This window comes from Branchiostoma floridae, chromosome 18, assembly GCF_000003815.2.
Source record: "Branchiostoma floridae strain S238N-H82 chromosome 18, Bfl_VNyyK, whole genome shotgun sequence".
NCBI lineage: Eukaryota > Metazoa > Chordata > Leptocardii > Amphioxiformes > Branchiostomatidae > Branchiostoma > Branchiostoma floridae.
Genome location: NC_049996.1, coordinates 5,295,003 through 5,309,390, shown reverse-complemented (window position 1 = coordinate 5,309,390; position 14,388 = coordinate 5,295,003). Strand labels below are relative to the sequence as shown.

Sequence of the window (14,388 nt, the reverse complement as noted above, 5' to 3'; positions counted from 1 at the left end):
AAGTGCTACTGGTAAGCTTTCGGTCAAAATATGTATATTGAAATATGTATATAGCAGCTAGAGCGAAATACTTCCACGGACTGTAATAAAAAAAACCAATCCGTTCCTGACAGTGAAATGTTGTGAACAGTCTAGCTGACGCAAATGTCAAATTCGTGTGTGGTTCTGTTGCATATGGATAAAGGCCACGTTGTTATGACTACAGATAATATGCATGTATTCTGCCGCCCGTGACTTTGGTTCTAATAGAAGACATCCAAATTCAAGATTACATAACAGCTTCTTGTCTATTGCGATCAGTAGGGGTAGTGACTACTGTTTGCTGTTCTACTCCGCTAACCACTGTCTTTAACAATGATGCGCTGTTCTAATCGTACCTATCTTATGACTTCATGTTTAGAGCAAATTCTAAGTGGAAAAATGTGAGCCCATGGAAATGTTTACTACTTTATAGGGGTCAAAAATTGTTGTTGGTTTGTTGTTTTTTATGCTAATTTGATGTAATATATTTGGCTATTTACTGTATTCAAGATTAAGATGATGTTAAGGTTTGATTCTTTTTAGTAATTAATATTTATCATAACTATGTTAGAACAAGTAGAAGTCAGTGGTTTAGAAATATGAGCAAAAATAAAGAAAGAAGTAAAGAAAGAATGAAACAAAAATAAATATAGAAATAAAGAAATAAGAAAGTGCTGTAATTTACAATTTGATTGTTGATTTGTACATATAGGACAGATCGATAAACTAATAACTTTTGATTATGACTTACATATGTATTCATAAAGAAAGCAAATTAGCGAAGTTTTTTAGTATTCAGATTGCACAATGTGTGAGACATTGTGTCCATCATAGCGAAACTAACATATATCAGATGCACTAAACAAAATTCAACATATTATGTCAGTTTTTGTGTAATATATCGCTGATTTGTAGTGTCGAATAAGAAAGATACTTGCACATTTGATGTGATTCTTGTCGACGTCTGTCAGAATTAATGACTGGACTTCTGGTTAGCAGTTGAATGCAAATATCAACATTAAAAAAATAACTTTTGCACAGATCTTGAAATACAGAGCATTTGTATTTTCTGCTAATGGAAACGCGTCCTATATGGAAGTAAATTATCTTATTCTTTTATTTTTCCAACAATAGTGGATACATATCGTTGGCCAAATAAGCTGTATCATGGCAATTCTCAGTGTGAGTCTATTCAATCAATTCCGGCAAGAATGGGGTAAGAAGTCTCTAGCAGCCCTCGTGCCCTCTGCCTCCCCTATTAAGTCACTTAGTCGAGCTCGCCAAGACTTGATGTTTCCAACTTAAAGAAGAGATGGAGCGTAAGATCAGCACCCAGAATTGCTCATTGTGGCCTTGCTCTGAACAGGTTCGCTGTGATAAATTGATGATGAATCCCAGTGGGACGAAAAGCTAATATTTCTTTTGAATTTAAATCAGAAAAGGGAAATAGTACTGGTAAGGTTGACTACGTCACATTTCCAAACCGGGGCCCGGTCGGGCAGCTTTAGGGAACGAAATTTGACGACTTGGAAATATGACGTCTGCCTATTCGGGTATAGTTTGAGGAAGGGTTTTGTCTGTGTCTGTGTCCGAAGGCATGATTCCTTTTTTTTTTATTCAGCTTTCTCATAGCAATAAAATGTCAGCATACATCGCAACATGCCCTCACGCTATGTAATCAGAGAACCAAACGGCAAAGCCCGTGTTGTTTTTCACTTGGTGAAAATTGGTCTCTGCCTTAAGGGCGTCAGAGACAATTTCTAGAAAAAAAAGATGTAGAAATTAACTTTTGCCTTTACTTGACATCTATTTGTGGACCAAAGTAGAGTGCAAAAAAATTGAATGGGGTTGATAAAATTATGAAGATATCTTGCCTTCATAATTTCTTCCATTCGGAAGTTTTGGGTGAAACTATCATTAAAAGCAATTCTCCCCCAACATTTGTTGAGTACCTTCCAAACAAGCGTTGCGGCGCACAAATTTTCCTTGATGTTAGGAAAGAATAAATTTATGTATCTATATATATATATCTGAATGAAATTCTTAATGATTCGTTTTCAGCAATCAATGACAGAAATATACACCAAACGCACAGATAACACACTGTCTGGACCACCAAGCAGTAGGACCGCATACCGGACCGGGTGTACTGTTAGCGCGAATGGATATCAGGTAATCTTTGCCGGCCGAACAACACGGCACAAACGAATTGCACTAAACTAGCTTTTTAGAACAAAAAAGACGCCGAGAAACATTAGAGCCCACAATAAGGAGAAAAAGTCATGATTCTAGAATTATCATTGTACGGTAGCTTCGTATCTTGTGGACCTACTTTTTGTGATCGGAATGTTGCTCTGTCCTTGGTGCTGTACTTGACGTAAACCAACCAAGCTACCTTACCAACCAACAGCCGCCCTGTAGAGTTATTCAACTTACATAGCCTCCTGATTTGTAACGCGATGTTTTTTCCAGTTTGTTACTGATCTGATCGTTAGTGAGTAAAGGTAATTAAGTAAGGTCATGTTGAGAAAACATTGTAGTCCCGCTTGAGGAATGAGACAAAAGCGAGTTACCAAGCTTCTTCTGCTGCCCCGTTCTGTAACGTTACGTGTTCTAAATAAAACGCTACCTTTCTCGAACATACATAGAAATGGGTACTAAGCAGAGCCCATGCTACATCTAAATAATTTATTTCATTAAAAAATTTTTATTCAGCGAAGAAACTTTGCAGCGTGAAAATTTGAAGTGAAAATCCCACAAAGTCACGACGCTCCTATATGTGGGGATGGGAGGTGGGCGATATTCCAGATGTGCTGTCGAATGTTTTTCGAAGAGCGTCAAGATTCTTTAGTTGGCGTGACGTTGCGTTTATGTTTGGAATATTTTAAGATCTGACCGTTATTTCTCTTATGTCCTTTCTTGATATTTGAACGTGATTTTGACCCTGCCCTGAAAGTGCCAACCAACATCATAACTATATATTCGTTTTTACAAGGAGGTTAAAAATCAGATTTTTCTATGTTCAACCTATGAAGTGGTTACAATGCAGATTTCATCTCATACCCTCACGTACTGTAATCATGGAAGCAGTATACAAATCGATAAGAAACGAATCATTTGACAATTTGTGTGCTTTGTTGTCATTTCGGTAACAATTTTACAGTTTGTAAGACATACCCAGTGTAAAAGCGAAGGATACATATGTTTTATTTAGGTCGCAGTGAGAACAGATCGCGATTGCCATCTAGTGAAACATGGGCCTTAAAGAGAGCTGCCCAACTTTGGAAGCTGATGGTTGCTGTGGTGTTTTTCTGGAGGGGGGGGGGGGGGGGGGGTAAGGCCCGTTTTAGCCACAGACTGCAAAGTTTGCATTACACAGGCTATGCACGAAAGCACTATTCCATATATTTCATAAAGTCAGCAGTCTATTTCTATTCTCAAGGACAAGAACAGAAGAATGTGTTGACAGTCAAATAATAAATGGGCTTGATTTATGCTTTGTTAATGTTACAAGTATCGTTTCATATTACAAGGTATGTCACAATCTAAATATGTACAGCATACCGCACAGCTAACAATAAAATATATTTTGCAAGTCATATAAAGCAGCAGTGATAGAAATATTGCTGTAGTTACCGCAAGTAACCCCCAGTTTTAACCATGATCAAGTTGCATCAAGTTCAAGTGAACGTGAGACCTTTGTCCAGTAGCAATGTTGGACCGTAAGCCCCCGGACTAAATTCATCGTAAGGCCACGGCAAGTAAAGTTTATGGATGACATCAGCGTGCGCATCAATTTTTGCCTAATTTTAAGAAAAAAAAAACATTTTTTTTTCTTCTGCAGGGATGGTCAACATGACGATAAAGTACCAAAATGAGCAAAGATGTTGTATTGTAGCCTAATATTTGTACTTGTAGAAGCTACACTTGCGAGGTACCCAGGGCTGTAGTTGTAGAAATGAAACTTATTGGATAGTTGTAAAAGTGACACCAATATGGAAGCCATGAGTGTGGTTACCAACTTTGTTGGTGATGCCAGTCTACCACACTAATGTCACTTTTATCACACCAGTACATGTCTTGAATACCTTGTTGGCTCTGATACCATGTTTTGTCCATTTAATTCTTGAGACAACATTCATCACAACTTTATGGTGCCTATTTTTGAAAATGTACCCATCTTGTTTTTTTTTCGACCTATCGCACTATTTTTGCAGTCTGCAGAGGATGTCATCCATTAAATTTACTTGCTGTGGCATAAGGGTATATAAAGGGTAGAAAAACGGCTATCACTGCACTACAGTTTTACCAGGCATCTTAGTAAGAAAGTGAGCAACAGGAGATTTCTGAAGCAAAACGGCAACCATGGAACTGAACACTTTCCAAAAGCAGAAGATCAAGTTCACATTTGACTTCTTCTTAGGTAGGTTTTTTCCTCGTCTTATGTATTTATTATATAACAGGTCCCTTGATAATGCATGATTATCTAACCCATTGTCAAAGTCACGGATTTAGACAATTATACACTTCGAATGATTCTACTTGGACCAAATCTTGTATTTGGAAAGAACGGAGGAGAATTTAATTCTCCGTTAACTGTAATTTCCATATGTATATTACTATAACCTCTCTGACAACTAAACTTTCATATTGTCATTTTTTGCAAACTTTTCTTTAAAATTTCTTCATTTCACAATTGCACCAGTGAAAAAATGTCCAGTGTGTTATAAGTTGTGGTAATGCCGTGCAACGTATAATTTTTTTATCTCTTATTTTATAGACTATAACAAAGACGGTGCCATCCAATGGGACGATTTCCAAGAAATGATTAAGGTACAACACATTTCTTAAAGTTTGAACAGTCGCTACACGGTATTCCTAACAAGGTTGACTCACCAAGCATTCTCGGTCAGGTATCTCCCTGAACTGTTGTACGTTGGCGACTATTGACATTCGCCAACGCGCCGCAAACAGGCGGCAATACACTAACACCAGCAATAGGAGTCAACAAAAGCCAATCCGCCTTCTGAAATGGCAATTGAAAACGCAAGTAGCAATATGCCGCCGACATACCACCAACTAACCGTGTTTTGGACCCGGACTATTCACAATAATGTTACGCCAATAGGGGTAAAGGACTTATAATAGAAACGCTGACAGGGGCTATTAATTCTGTAAAAAGTGTTGGTTCCAAGGTTCGTTTTGTCTATTTTTGTCTTTCTAGCGACCTTTTTTTTTGTATACATGTGTAACTCGTTCACTTTTACAACCGAATACAAATCTAGATAAAGCGAATTTATTTGGAGAATGGTAATTTCGGGGTGTGGTAAAAGAACCCAATGACTTCTGGTAAGGTTCAAGGGGCTCAACATAATTTCACTCGACTCATTCGCCCCCCCCCTTCGTATTTTCAAAACGGCTTACTGTACGATCACCAAATTAGCAGGGGGGTTGTGCTCATCGAGTTTTATCATTCCTGACATTTTTATATCATTATGACGTAATATGACGTAATCATGACGTCATTAATTGATAATTTTGGCTAAAACGGGGAATTCCCATAATACCTAGATTTCTCACTCAAAAAGTTACCAATAATGGTTTCTTATTAATATCTAAGTGTTACAAGACTTCTATTGTCAAAAGCCTACGCAACGACGACGAAATGACGTCATAGAATGACGTCATCTGTAGTTTAGCTATCCGCCATCTTGGATTATCAACCTTAAATTTTTCAAGATACATTTTTTCAACATTTAACGCTAAAACTCCATGGAAATGGATTAAAAACGTTCACACGAATGTTTTCTGTAAGAAAATACCATGTTGTGATGAAATCTGAGTGAAAATAAGCTTGTTATACTTTAAATCATGATATTGTCGGCCATCTCGGATTTTGACCAATAACGTCATCTCATTAGCATAGTTTCTGAACATTTAATTATAAATGTTCAACTAAGATGAGTTAGATATTAAAGATATATGAAAAGAAGTTTAGTTTAGCAAGAAAATCTTAAAATCCCATTGTTTAAACCATAATTAGTGATTTTTGTAAAATTTGCATTTCAGAAACCCGTTGCCATGGCAACACGAAAAGTCATAAACTTACTTTTTTTTTCATCGTTGCCAACAATATTTTAGGAAAAGTCACCAAGTTTGGTTGTTCTAGCACAAGCCGTTTGGGAGATATAGGAGGTCAAAGTTGGCGCAGGCACCTTTTAGCCCCCCCCCCAGTCTGGATAGGGTTAATAATTATGTGGTCATCATTTTATATATTATCTTGATAAACATTATTTCCTTGAATAGTTTGCTATTAAAATTTTGGGCGTCTTATTGGTTATTGACTCTATCAAAGAAGTTTAAACATGAAATAAATGTAGGCCATTCAGATGGATATTACGTCAATTAATCTTCATATTTCATAGATAATGTACCCTTTAATAGCGCCGCGTATTCTGTAATGTCATCATTATCAAACGATGTAGTAACATAATGTTCGATCGACATTATATGAATTATGAAGACCAAGTGGTCAGTAATGTCATCGGTACCAAATTACTGTAAATGCAGAAATGTTCGCAGTGGATTAATGTATGTGGTTTGCGCGGTAACCCCTTCACCGCGAACTTAAAACCATCGCGAACATTTTTCTATAATAGTATTAGACTATAGTCTATAGTGTTACCGCGAAATTAAAACCACAGCGAAAAGTCCTTTTCCCGCTACCGCGAAATTAAATCCCCGCAGACTTAACTTCATTTACAGTATGGTATGCCCCCGTCTGGCATTCCGGGCTCACCTCTGCACTTAGTAACATGATCTGTGCGCATAATACTGTACTGGTACAGAACTACACGTCTTACACTGATGCCTGTTCTGACTTGGGAGTACCTTCTCTACAAGCACGACGTCTTGAACTGATCAAAAACTTTGCTAACTCTCTCAGTCAGTCAGAGCACTTCCTGCACTTACTGCCACCAGCCAGAGGTGAAATCAGTGGTAGACAGACAAGGTCATCCCACAAACTGAACACTACTCGCTGTACAACTGAACGCTATCGTAACAGCGCTGTACCCATCATGGTCCGCCTTTTGAACAAGTAATTGTCACCCGTGTGCTGCTGTTTTGTATTGAATAGTAAGACATGAAGTATTTTAAATATTTATCCGACATATTGATACATTGATATTATCCCAACGTTGTTTTAATTTGTCTGTCTGTTACCGGATTTTTAAGATCCGTGCCTGTGCGATTATTTATAATCTTCGATTTTAACCACCTTGTTGATTTAATGATGTAATGGTTTGTAATGACTTGACGCAATTCAGCCGTGAGGCTGCCATGCCAATGTCAGTTTGTTTGTATTTTGAAATAAACCAGTCATATAGTATCTGCTTGTCATGGGGGCTTTCAAAGAAATATCAGGCCTGCGTCACTTTTCCACATTCATTTTAAACCCTCTCCAATGAAACAGAGGTACAAGGATGTTAACAAGGGAAGCCTGTCTGATGCTGACTACAAGTTGATGCTGGCCTCTCTTGAGGACGAATGGAAGGACCTTAAGGCGCTCGCTCACGCCAATGAGGATCACCCTGTAAGTGTGATATAATTACTATTATTATTCTATAGGCATGTGGATGACACAGCATCAGTGGACGTATCAAATACATATCACAGTTATCACTAGGAACACTGATTTTAGACATGGTTTCATTGTAACTAGCGATTTCATACCCTGCCCTCTTGTGGATAGCTGATATGGTTTTCTGCAATCTAAACGATCTGATCGTGCCATGAACAATAAAGATTTTGCAAGAGTGAAATTACGGCATTTTCTTATAACCATCCCATGTCCACGTCAACGACTTACACGATGCCCTGGTAAGTATGGAAGAACTAATCTTACCTATTACGTAAGGTCTGTGTACAACATAAAAGTATAAAAATATACAAATAGAGTTACAGAGATACAAATAGTAGAACGGCTTTCTTCTTACAGGCATCTTATCACACGTAATTCTGTTCAGCCATAGAAAGTGTTGGTATGAACTTTGCCAACAAGAAGACGTTTCTTCACAGAACTATAAAGCTGATGGATTTGTATTTGGGTCATATTCACTATACAGGCTGTTATTTGTTGGAAATGACCGGTTTATCTTTTCCTTGTCATCACCTGCCTAGGTTCATGCCAACGAGGATCACGGTGCCCGTGTAAGTATGGAAATATTACACAATTACTCAGTCAAAATAGAAGATAGATTTTGTTACAACTGCAAAACATTTGCCAGAAAGGGATATCCTTTGAGATTCGTGATTCCATATTCTTGGTTATATTAGTAACCAAGTGATACAGTTTTCTGGTCACAAGGTCTCTTAACATGTCATTTTATAGCGTCGGAGAAAAGATGATCGTAAAAGACTTTACCAAAGACAAAAACGTTGCAGATGACGATTTCGCTCAGAACAATATATAGTAGACGTATTAGTTGTTGTTAGGAAATTAAGATTTTTTTCAAGAGTGAAATTGTAGCCTTTTGCTTTTACACCTTTCCAGGTCCACGCCAACGAGGATCACGGTGTCCGTGTAAGTAGGGAAAATTACTCAACACAACATCAGTCTAAATAAAAGATAGATAATCATTACCTGACTAGGACGTGAGAGTATGATGAATCATTACCACTGTAAACAGTTATGGTTATATGTTATTAACCGATTGGTATAGCTTTCTGGTTACAAGGTCTCTCAACATGTCATTCTACGCCATCGGAGGAAACATGATCGTATAAAACTTTGTCAAAGGACAAATATGATGCAGGTGACGAACTCGCTCAGAGAAATTTAGCAGACAAATCTGTTGTCGTTAGTATATTAAGATATTTTTTGCAAAAGTGAAATTGAAGCCTTTTTCTATCACCTTCCCAGGTCCACGCCAACGAGGATCACGGTGCCAGAGTAAGTATAGAAAAATACTCTTATCTTTTACGTAAGTTCTGTGTACAACATCAAAGTATCAAATAGAAACAAACAGTAAAACATTGTTAGAAATGGTGAAATTGTTTCCTTTTTTACAAGCACCTTAGCACATGTAATTCTGTTCAGCCAGAATAGAGTGTTGGTACGAAACAGAAAATAATAAAGCCTATAGATTAGTAATAGGATCATATACACTATACAGGTTGTTGTTTGTTGGAAATGACCGGTTTATCTTTTCCTTGCCTAGGTTTATGCCAACGAGGATCACGGTGCCCGTGTAAGTATGGAAATATTACACAATTACTCAGTCAAAATAGAAGATAGATATTGTAACAACTGCAAAACATTTGCTAGAAAGGTATATCCTTTGAGATTCGTGATTCCATATTCTTGGTTATATTAGTAACCAAGTGATACAGGTTTTCTGGTCACAAGGTCTCTTAACATGTCATTTTATAGCGTCGGAGGAAACATGATTGTATAAAACTTTGTCAAAGGACAAATATGATGCAGGTGAAGGATTCGCTCAGAGAAATTTAGCAGACAAATGTGTTGTCGTTAGTATTGATATTAAGATATTTTTTGGAAAAGTGAAACCGAAGCCTTTTTCTATCACTTTCCCAGGTCCACGTCAACGAGGATCACGGTGCAAGAGTAAGTGTAGAAAAATACTCTTATCTTTTACGTAAGTTCTGTGTACAACATCAAAGTATCAAATAGAAACAAACAGTAAAACATTGTTAGAAATGGTGAAATTGTTTCCTTATTTACAAGAACCTTAGCACATGTAATTCTGTTCAGCCAGAATAGAGTGTTGGTACGAAACAGAAAATAATAAAGCCTATAGATTAGTAATAGGATCATATACAATATACAGGTTGTTGTTTGTTGGAAATGACCGGTTTATCTTTTCCTTGCCTAGGTTTATGCCAACGAGGATCACGGTGCCCGTGTAAGTATGGAAATATTACACAATTACTCAGTCAAAATAGAAGATAGATATTGTAACAACTGCAAAACATTTGCCAGAAAGGGATATCCTTTGAGATTCGTGATTCCATATTCTTGGTTATATTAGTAACCAAGTGATACAGTTTTTCTGGTCACAAAGTACAACATTGTTAGAAATGGTGAAATAATTTCCTTATTTACAAGAACCTTAGCACATGTAATTCTGTTCAGCCAGAATAGAGTGTTGGTACGAAACAGAAAATTATAAAGCCTATAGATTAGTACTTAGATCATATACACTATACAGGTTGTTATTTGTTGGAAATGACGGGGTTATTCTTTCCTTGCTATCACCTGCACAGGTCCACGCCAACGAGGATCACGGTGCCAGTGTACGTATGGAAAGATTGCTCTTACCTTTAACATGGGGTATATGTACAACATCAATGTATCAAATAGAGTAGCAGGGTAACATATGGTAAAATAGTTTTCTTGTTACCGGGCTGTTAGCAAATGTAATTCTATTGAGCCAGCGAACAGTGCTACAATGAACTTTGTTCCTGCGTAGAACAAAAAAGTCCTATATATTTGTATTTGGATGATGTACAGGTTGTCATTTGTTGGAAATGACGGGGTTATCCTTTCCTTGTTATCACCTGCCTAGTTCATAGGATTTTCATCAAGCGACTAGGTTTTGATGGCTAGTGACAACGTTTTAAAGGTAAACACACGTACCTCCAAATGTTTGATGGCTATCAGTCCATCTTGATCACGGAGTGACCCAGTTCTCGCGAGAGTTGCCAGATCAAAGAAGCAGTTAACATCCAGTTGGAAGGTGCAAAGCTGAACCGCAATGATAGCTTGGAGCTGCCTAAGTCTTACTAACCCTTACTCTACAAGGAGGCAGGGTAAAGGGCAGAAGATCCACACAAGCCTCAACCTATTTAAAGCAACCTAGTTGAACCTTTGGAATCCAAATTGTCTTCAGTCTGAATTGTCTTATAACGTTTCCTATTGGACGACTGAAACTGTCTTCATTCATAGTTAGAGTATAAAAGACCTGTTTCTTCCAGGTCACTTCAGTGTCACTGACGAAGGATAGTGGATTCTATCCGAAACGTCTGACCGTTTCCAAAACCATATCCAGTTGCTTGAATAACTATTTTTTGGCGTAACCTAGTTGAAGATTGTTTCTAATTTTAAATGAAAGCGCGCAATCTTTTCCTTCCATTCATTCCCTAGGTCTCTTTCGATGCCTACCTAGCGATGTGGGAAAAGACACTCGCCACCTGCAAGTCCGTGTCTGACCTGCCCACTTGGTGCCAGAAAATGATCCCAATTCTCTTCAAGGGCATGGATGTCAGCGGTGAGCCAACTTGCCTACCTAGTCCCTTGACCTCCAGGTCATTGGGGGACAACAGCCAATAGAAAAGAGCCAATAGAGCCAACAGCCAATTGAAAAGAGACTTACAACTTTCGTATGCGAGGAGCAATTAGAAAAGTAGGCTTGCGATAGCCAATGGCATGAGTGTCAGCCATGTAACCAACGAAAAGCTAGAATACTTACGTGTGCAAACAGACCATCTGATTGGTTGGCATAGAGCATGACACTAATAGATTAAGCCACTAAATTACTTTTTCAAAGGAAACACTCGAATTGACCTTTATAGCTAAATACTTAAGAATAACCTGCAAAGTTTTAGAATGTGAAAGTAACTGGTTAATGAGCAAATAAAATACTTTGGCCTTAACAGGCAGCATACTGACTAAACAGACTAAATCTAGCTAAAGTAGTGTCAACTTAATAGAGAAAAGTAGACATATAATCTCTAGTCTATCGTGTATATTTATGTGACAATAAGACTTCATGCAGATATAAGAACCTTTAACGGTTGATCCGTTTGATTCATTTGAACAAGGTTCTCATAGACATCGTAATTTTCCCCACCCAGGGGACGGTATTGTTGACCTGGAGGAGTTCGGGAACTACTGCAAAAACTTCCAGCTCGACTGCGAAGATGTCCCGGCTGTCTATGACGTCATCACTGACGTAAGTGTAGTCACCATGTGTCCCAGATGTTAGCGGCTCTCACAGTTGGAGTCCCACGTTCGAGGAAATGCCTCGAGAACGGCAAAATGAGAATTGATATCAACCCCTCCCCGTGAAAATACCCCCTGCTACAACACGGAAACTTCCTCCATAACATACTTTGGTTACAACAACAACTGTAGTCATATGCAGCCCACTAGACTGTGTTATAATTAATATTCACTATTTCATGATAAGATCATGTTATATCAATAGTAATTTAGTAATCACTAATTTAGATTTTATAAAAAGTAATTTCTAATTTAGATCTATGTTATGCTTCACTTTGTAATAGCATATCAAGCAAAACGTACAAGTGTAAACGACTAAAACTACAACATAACACACATAGCCTTATTCATCGATGGAATTTATTGAGCGCTTTGTCAAATCGCTCGACCACAGGGAGATCGCCAATATACCGAAGGTTCAGTGAGATAGCTTCTTAATGAAGCTTTTTTGATCTTGACAATTGTGCATGAATCCTAATTACAAGGCTCTATGACAAATACTTCATGATGTGCAGAATGTGCAAAAACCTTTTGGTGATCATTTTAATGTTCAGACTGCCGTTATCATAAATATGCTGAAAAAATGAATGATACAGGTTCATTGCCCAAAAGCTTCACTAAGAATCTTATCTTTTAAATACTTCAATTTTAAAACTCCTCTAGAGCAAAGAATCTGCCAATTTTGTAGTTAAGGTAAGGTAGAAGATGAAGTACATTTTACTGTGTGTTGTCCTCTGCATCTGTATGATAGCGATAGGGGCATTCTATTTCATTATGTGTTAAGAAAATTTCCCCACTTCAGATACTTGAATTATGGGAAAGAGAAATTTTTATTCCTGACAGCTTTTGCTAAACCAACTCTAACCAATCAAACAGCTAGCTCCATGTAATTACCAAGAAGCGAGAGAAAGTCGAATGTCCTAGAATAGATTAGACACATATCTGCATATATAGATGTGTATGATTGTTTCCATTCCTTTTGTTATATATATATATAGTCAAGTCAAGCCAAGTCAAGTCAACTTTATTGCGCAAAGATTGTAATATGATTGTTACCATGTGACCTGTACTTAGCCAATGGAGAAAAATGTGCAGTAAAGAATTTCGTTTATTATTATTTTTTTATACGAACAGGGAGGCAAAGTGACGTTCGACATGAACCGCTACAAGGAGCTGTACTTCCGTCTCCTGACGTCACCGTCTGCTGACGCCGGAAACGCCCTCATGGGGAAGAAACCTTGAAGGAATGTCTTCATGTACCTGCAAGGATACTTTCTGAATTGATGTTGAAATATAATTTACAAACCCATAAAAGTCCAGTTAACCAAATTTTCGACTTTGCCAAATAATGAACCATTCAAAGATTCTGTGGCGTCGAAGGAACACGTGATTCAGTGAGAAGTTGATCGCAAGTTGTAGGGAGTCTATGGCGCCCCTCGTCTTTGTTGGGGCTTCTTTTGTGGAAAATTACATTTCAACTATGATTCAGAATGACATCTAGAGTGACACAGTTCAAGTCATGCAAAAATACATGTTTTCTCTTGTTTCTGTGTGGTTGATATACATCACTTTTGCTTGAAATTTGTAACTTACATTCAACTAAATTAAAAGCAATATTGTTAATATTACATTTTCGACCGCCAATACGTCGACTTTACTCAGTTGTGATATGATTCAATTACTCTGAGCATGTGACCTGAATCGTAATTTTCTGACACGCGATATCGACCCCCGTTTCGGTAGAGTCACGTGTTCTAACTCATAGATTGTGTTATGAACCCACTAAGAAACAACCGAGAGGGAAATTTTCTTTTAGAAACCCTCCTACAAGAAAGTGTAATAGTCTAGGAGAGAGCCTGATTCTGAAAAAAAAATGCCATGCTTGGAGTCCTGGGAGAAGGAATAAAGTCATGTGAGCTCTACAGTCTTTGTCGTCTGGCCTCATCTTATCTGCATCAATGACCTTAACATAGGTCCATAAAGATGTTGAGTCTTCTACGTGGCTCAATATCAAATGCGTGTTGTTTCACAGGGCTCAAGTTAGGTCCTATATTCCTTTTAATAATTATCTACATGATATGCATAATTATGTTACTGTTTTAAATTTCATAACGCTTACCAACAATCTTTATATCGGCCCTTTTATCTTTATCAAGTAGAAATGACACTTATATCGCACATCCAAACCCGAAGTGTGACGTCAGCAAAGGGCCAATGGTGCTTGGAAGCCGGTATCAGCCCCCGTCTCGGATGAGGGAAGGTTGATGGCTCTTATGTAAATTGTAACATAATGCTGTTTACCGTCACAGATGAACTTACATTCGAGTATAAAAAATTATCAA

General features: G+C 37.7%; 1 protein-coding gene across 9 annotated transcripts; it reads left to right on the top strand.

Annotated features, from left to right (window-relative positions):
- The first annotated feature begins 4,231 nt into the window (after positions 1–4,231).
- Positions 4,232–13,968, top strand: LOC118405308 (sarcoplasmic calcium-binding proteins I, III, and IV-like). 9 transcript variants are annotated; one of them, XM_035804746.1, is made up of 12 exons: positions 4,232–4,444; positions 4,802–4,854; positions 7,496–7,615; positions 8,203–8,232; positions 8,945–8,974; positions 9,243–9,272; positions 9,620–9,649; positions 9,918–9,947; positions 10,309–10,338; positions 11,189–11,312; positions 11,899–11,996; positions 13,181–13,968. In XM_035804746.1, the coding sequence occupies exons 1-12, from the start codon at positions 4,387–4,389 to the stop codon at positions 13,286–13,288; spliced, it is 741 nt and encodes a 246-aa protein (XP_035660639.1). In that variant the 5' UTR covers positions 4,232–4,386; the 3' UTR covers positions 13,289–13,968. The 9 variants fall into 9 exon arrangements, with proteins under 9 accessions (XP_035660639.1, XP_035660640.1, XP_035660642.1 ...); XM_035804747.1 differs by lacking the exon at positions 9,620–9,649 and having other exon boundaries at positions 4,234–4,444; XM_035804749.1 differs by lacking the exons at positions 8,945–8,974; positions 9,620–9,649 and having other exon boundaries at positions 4,236–4,444.
- The last annotated feature ends 420 nt before the right edge of the window (positions 13,969–14,388 follow it).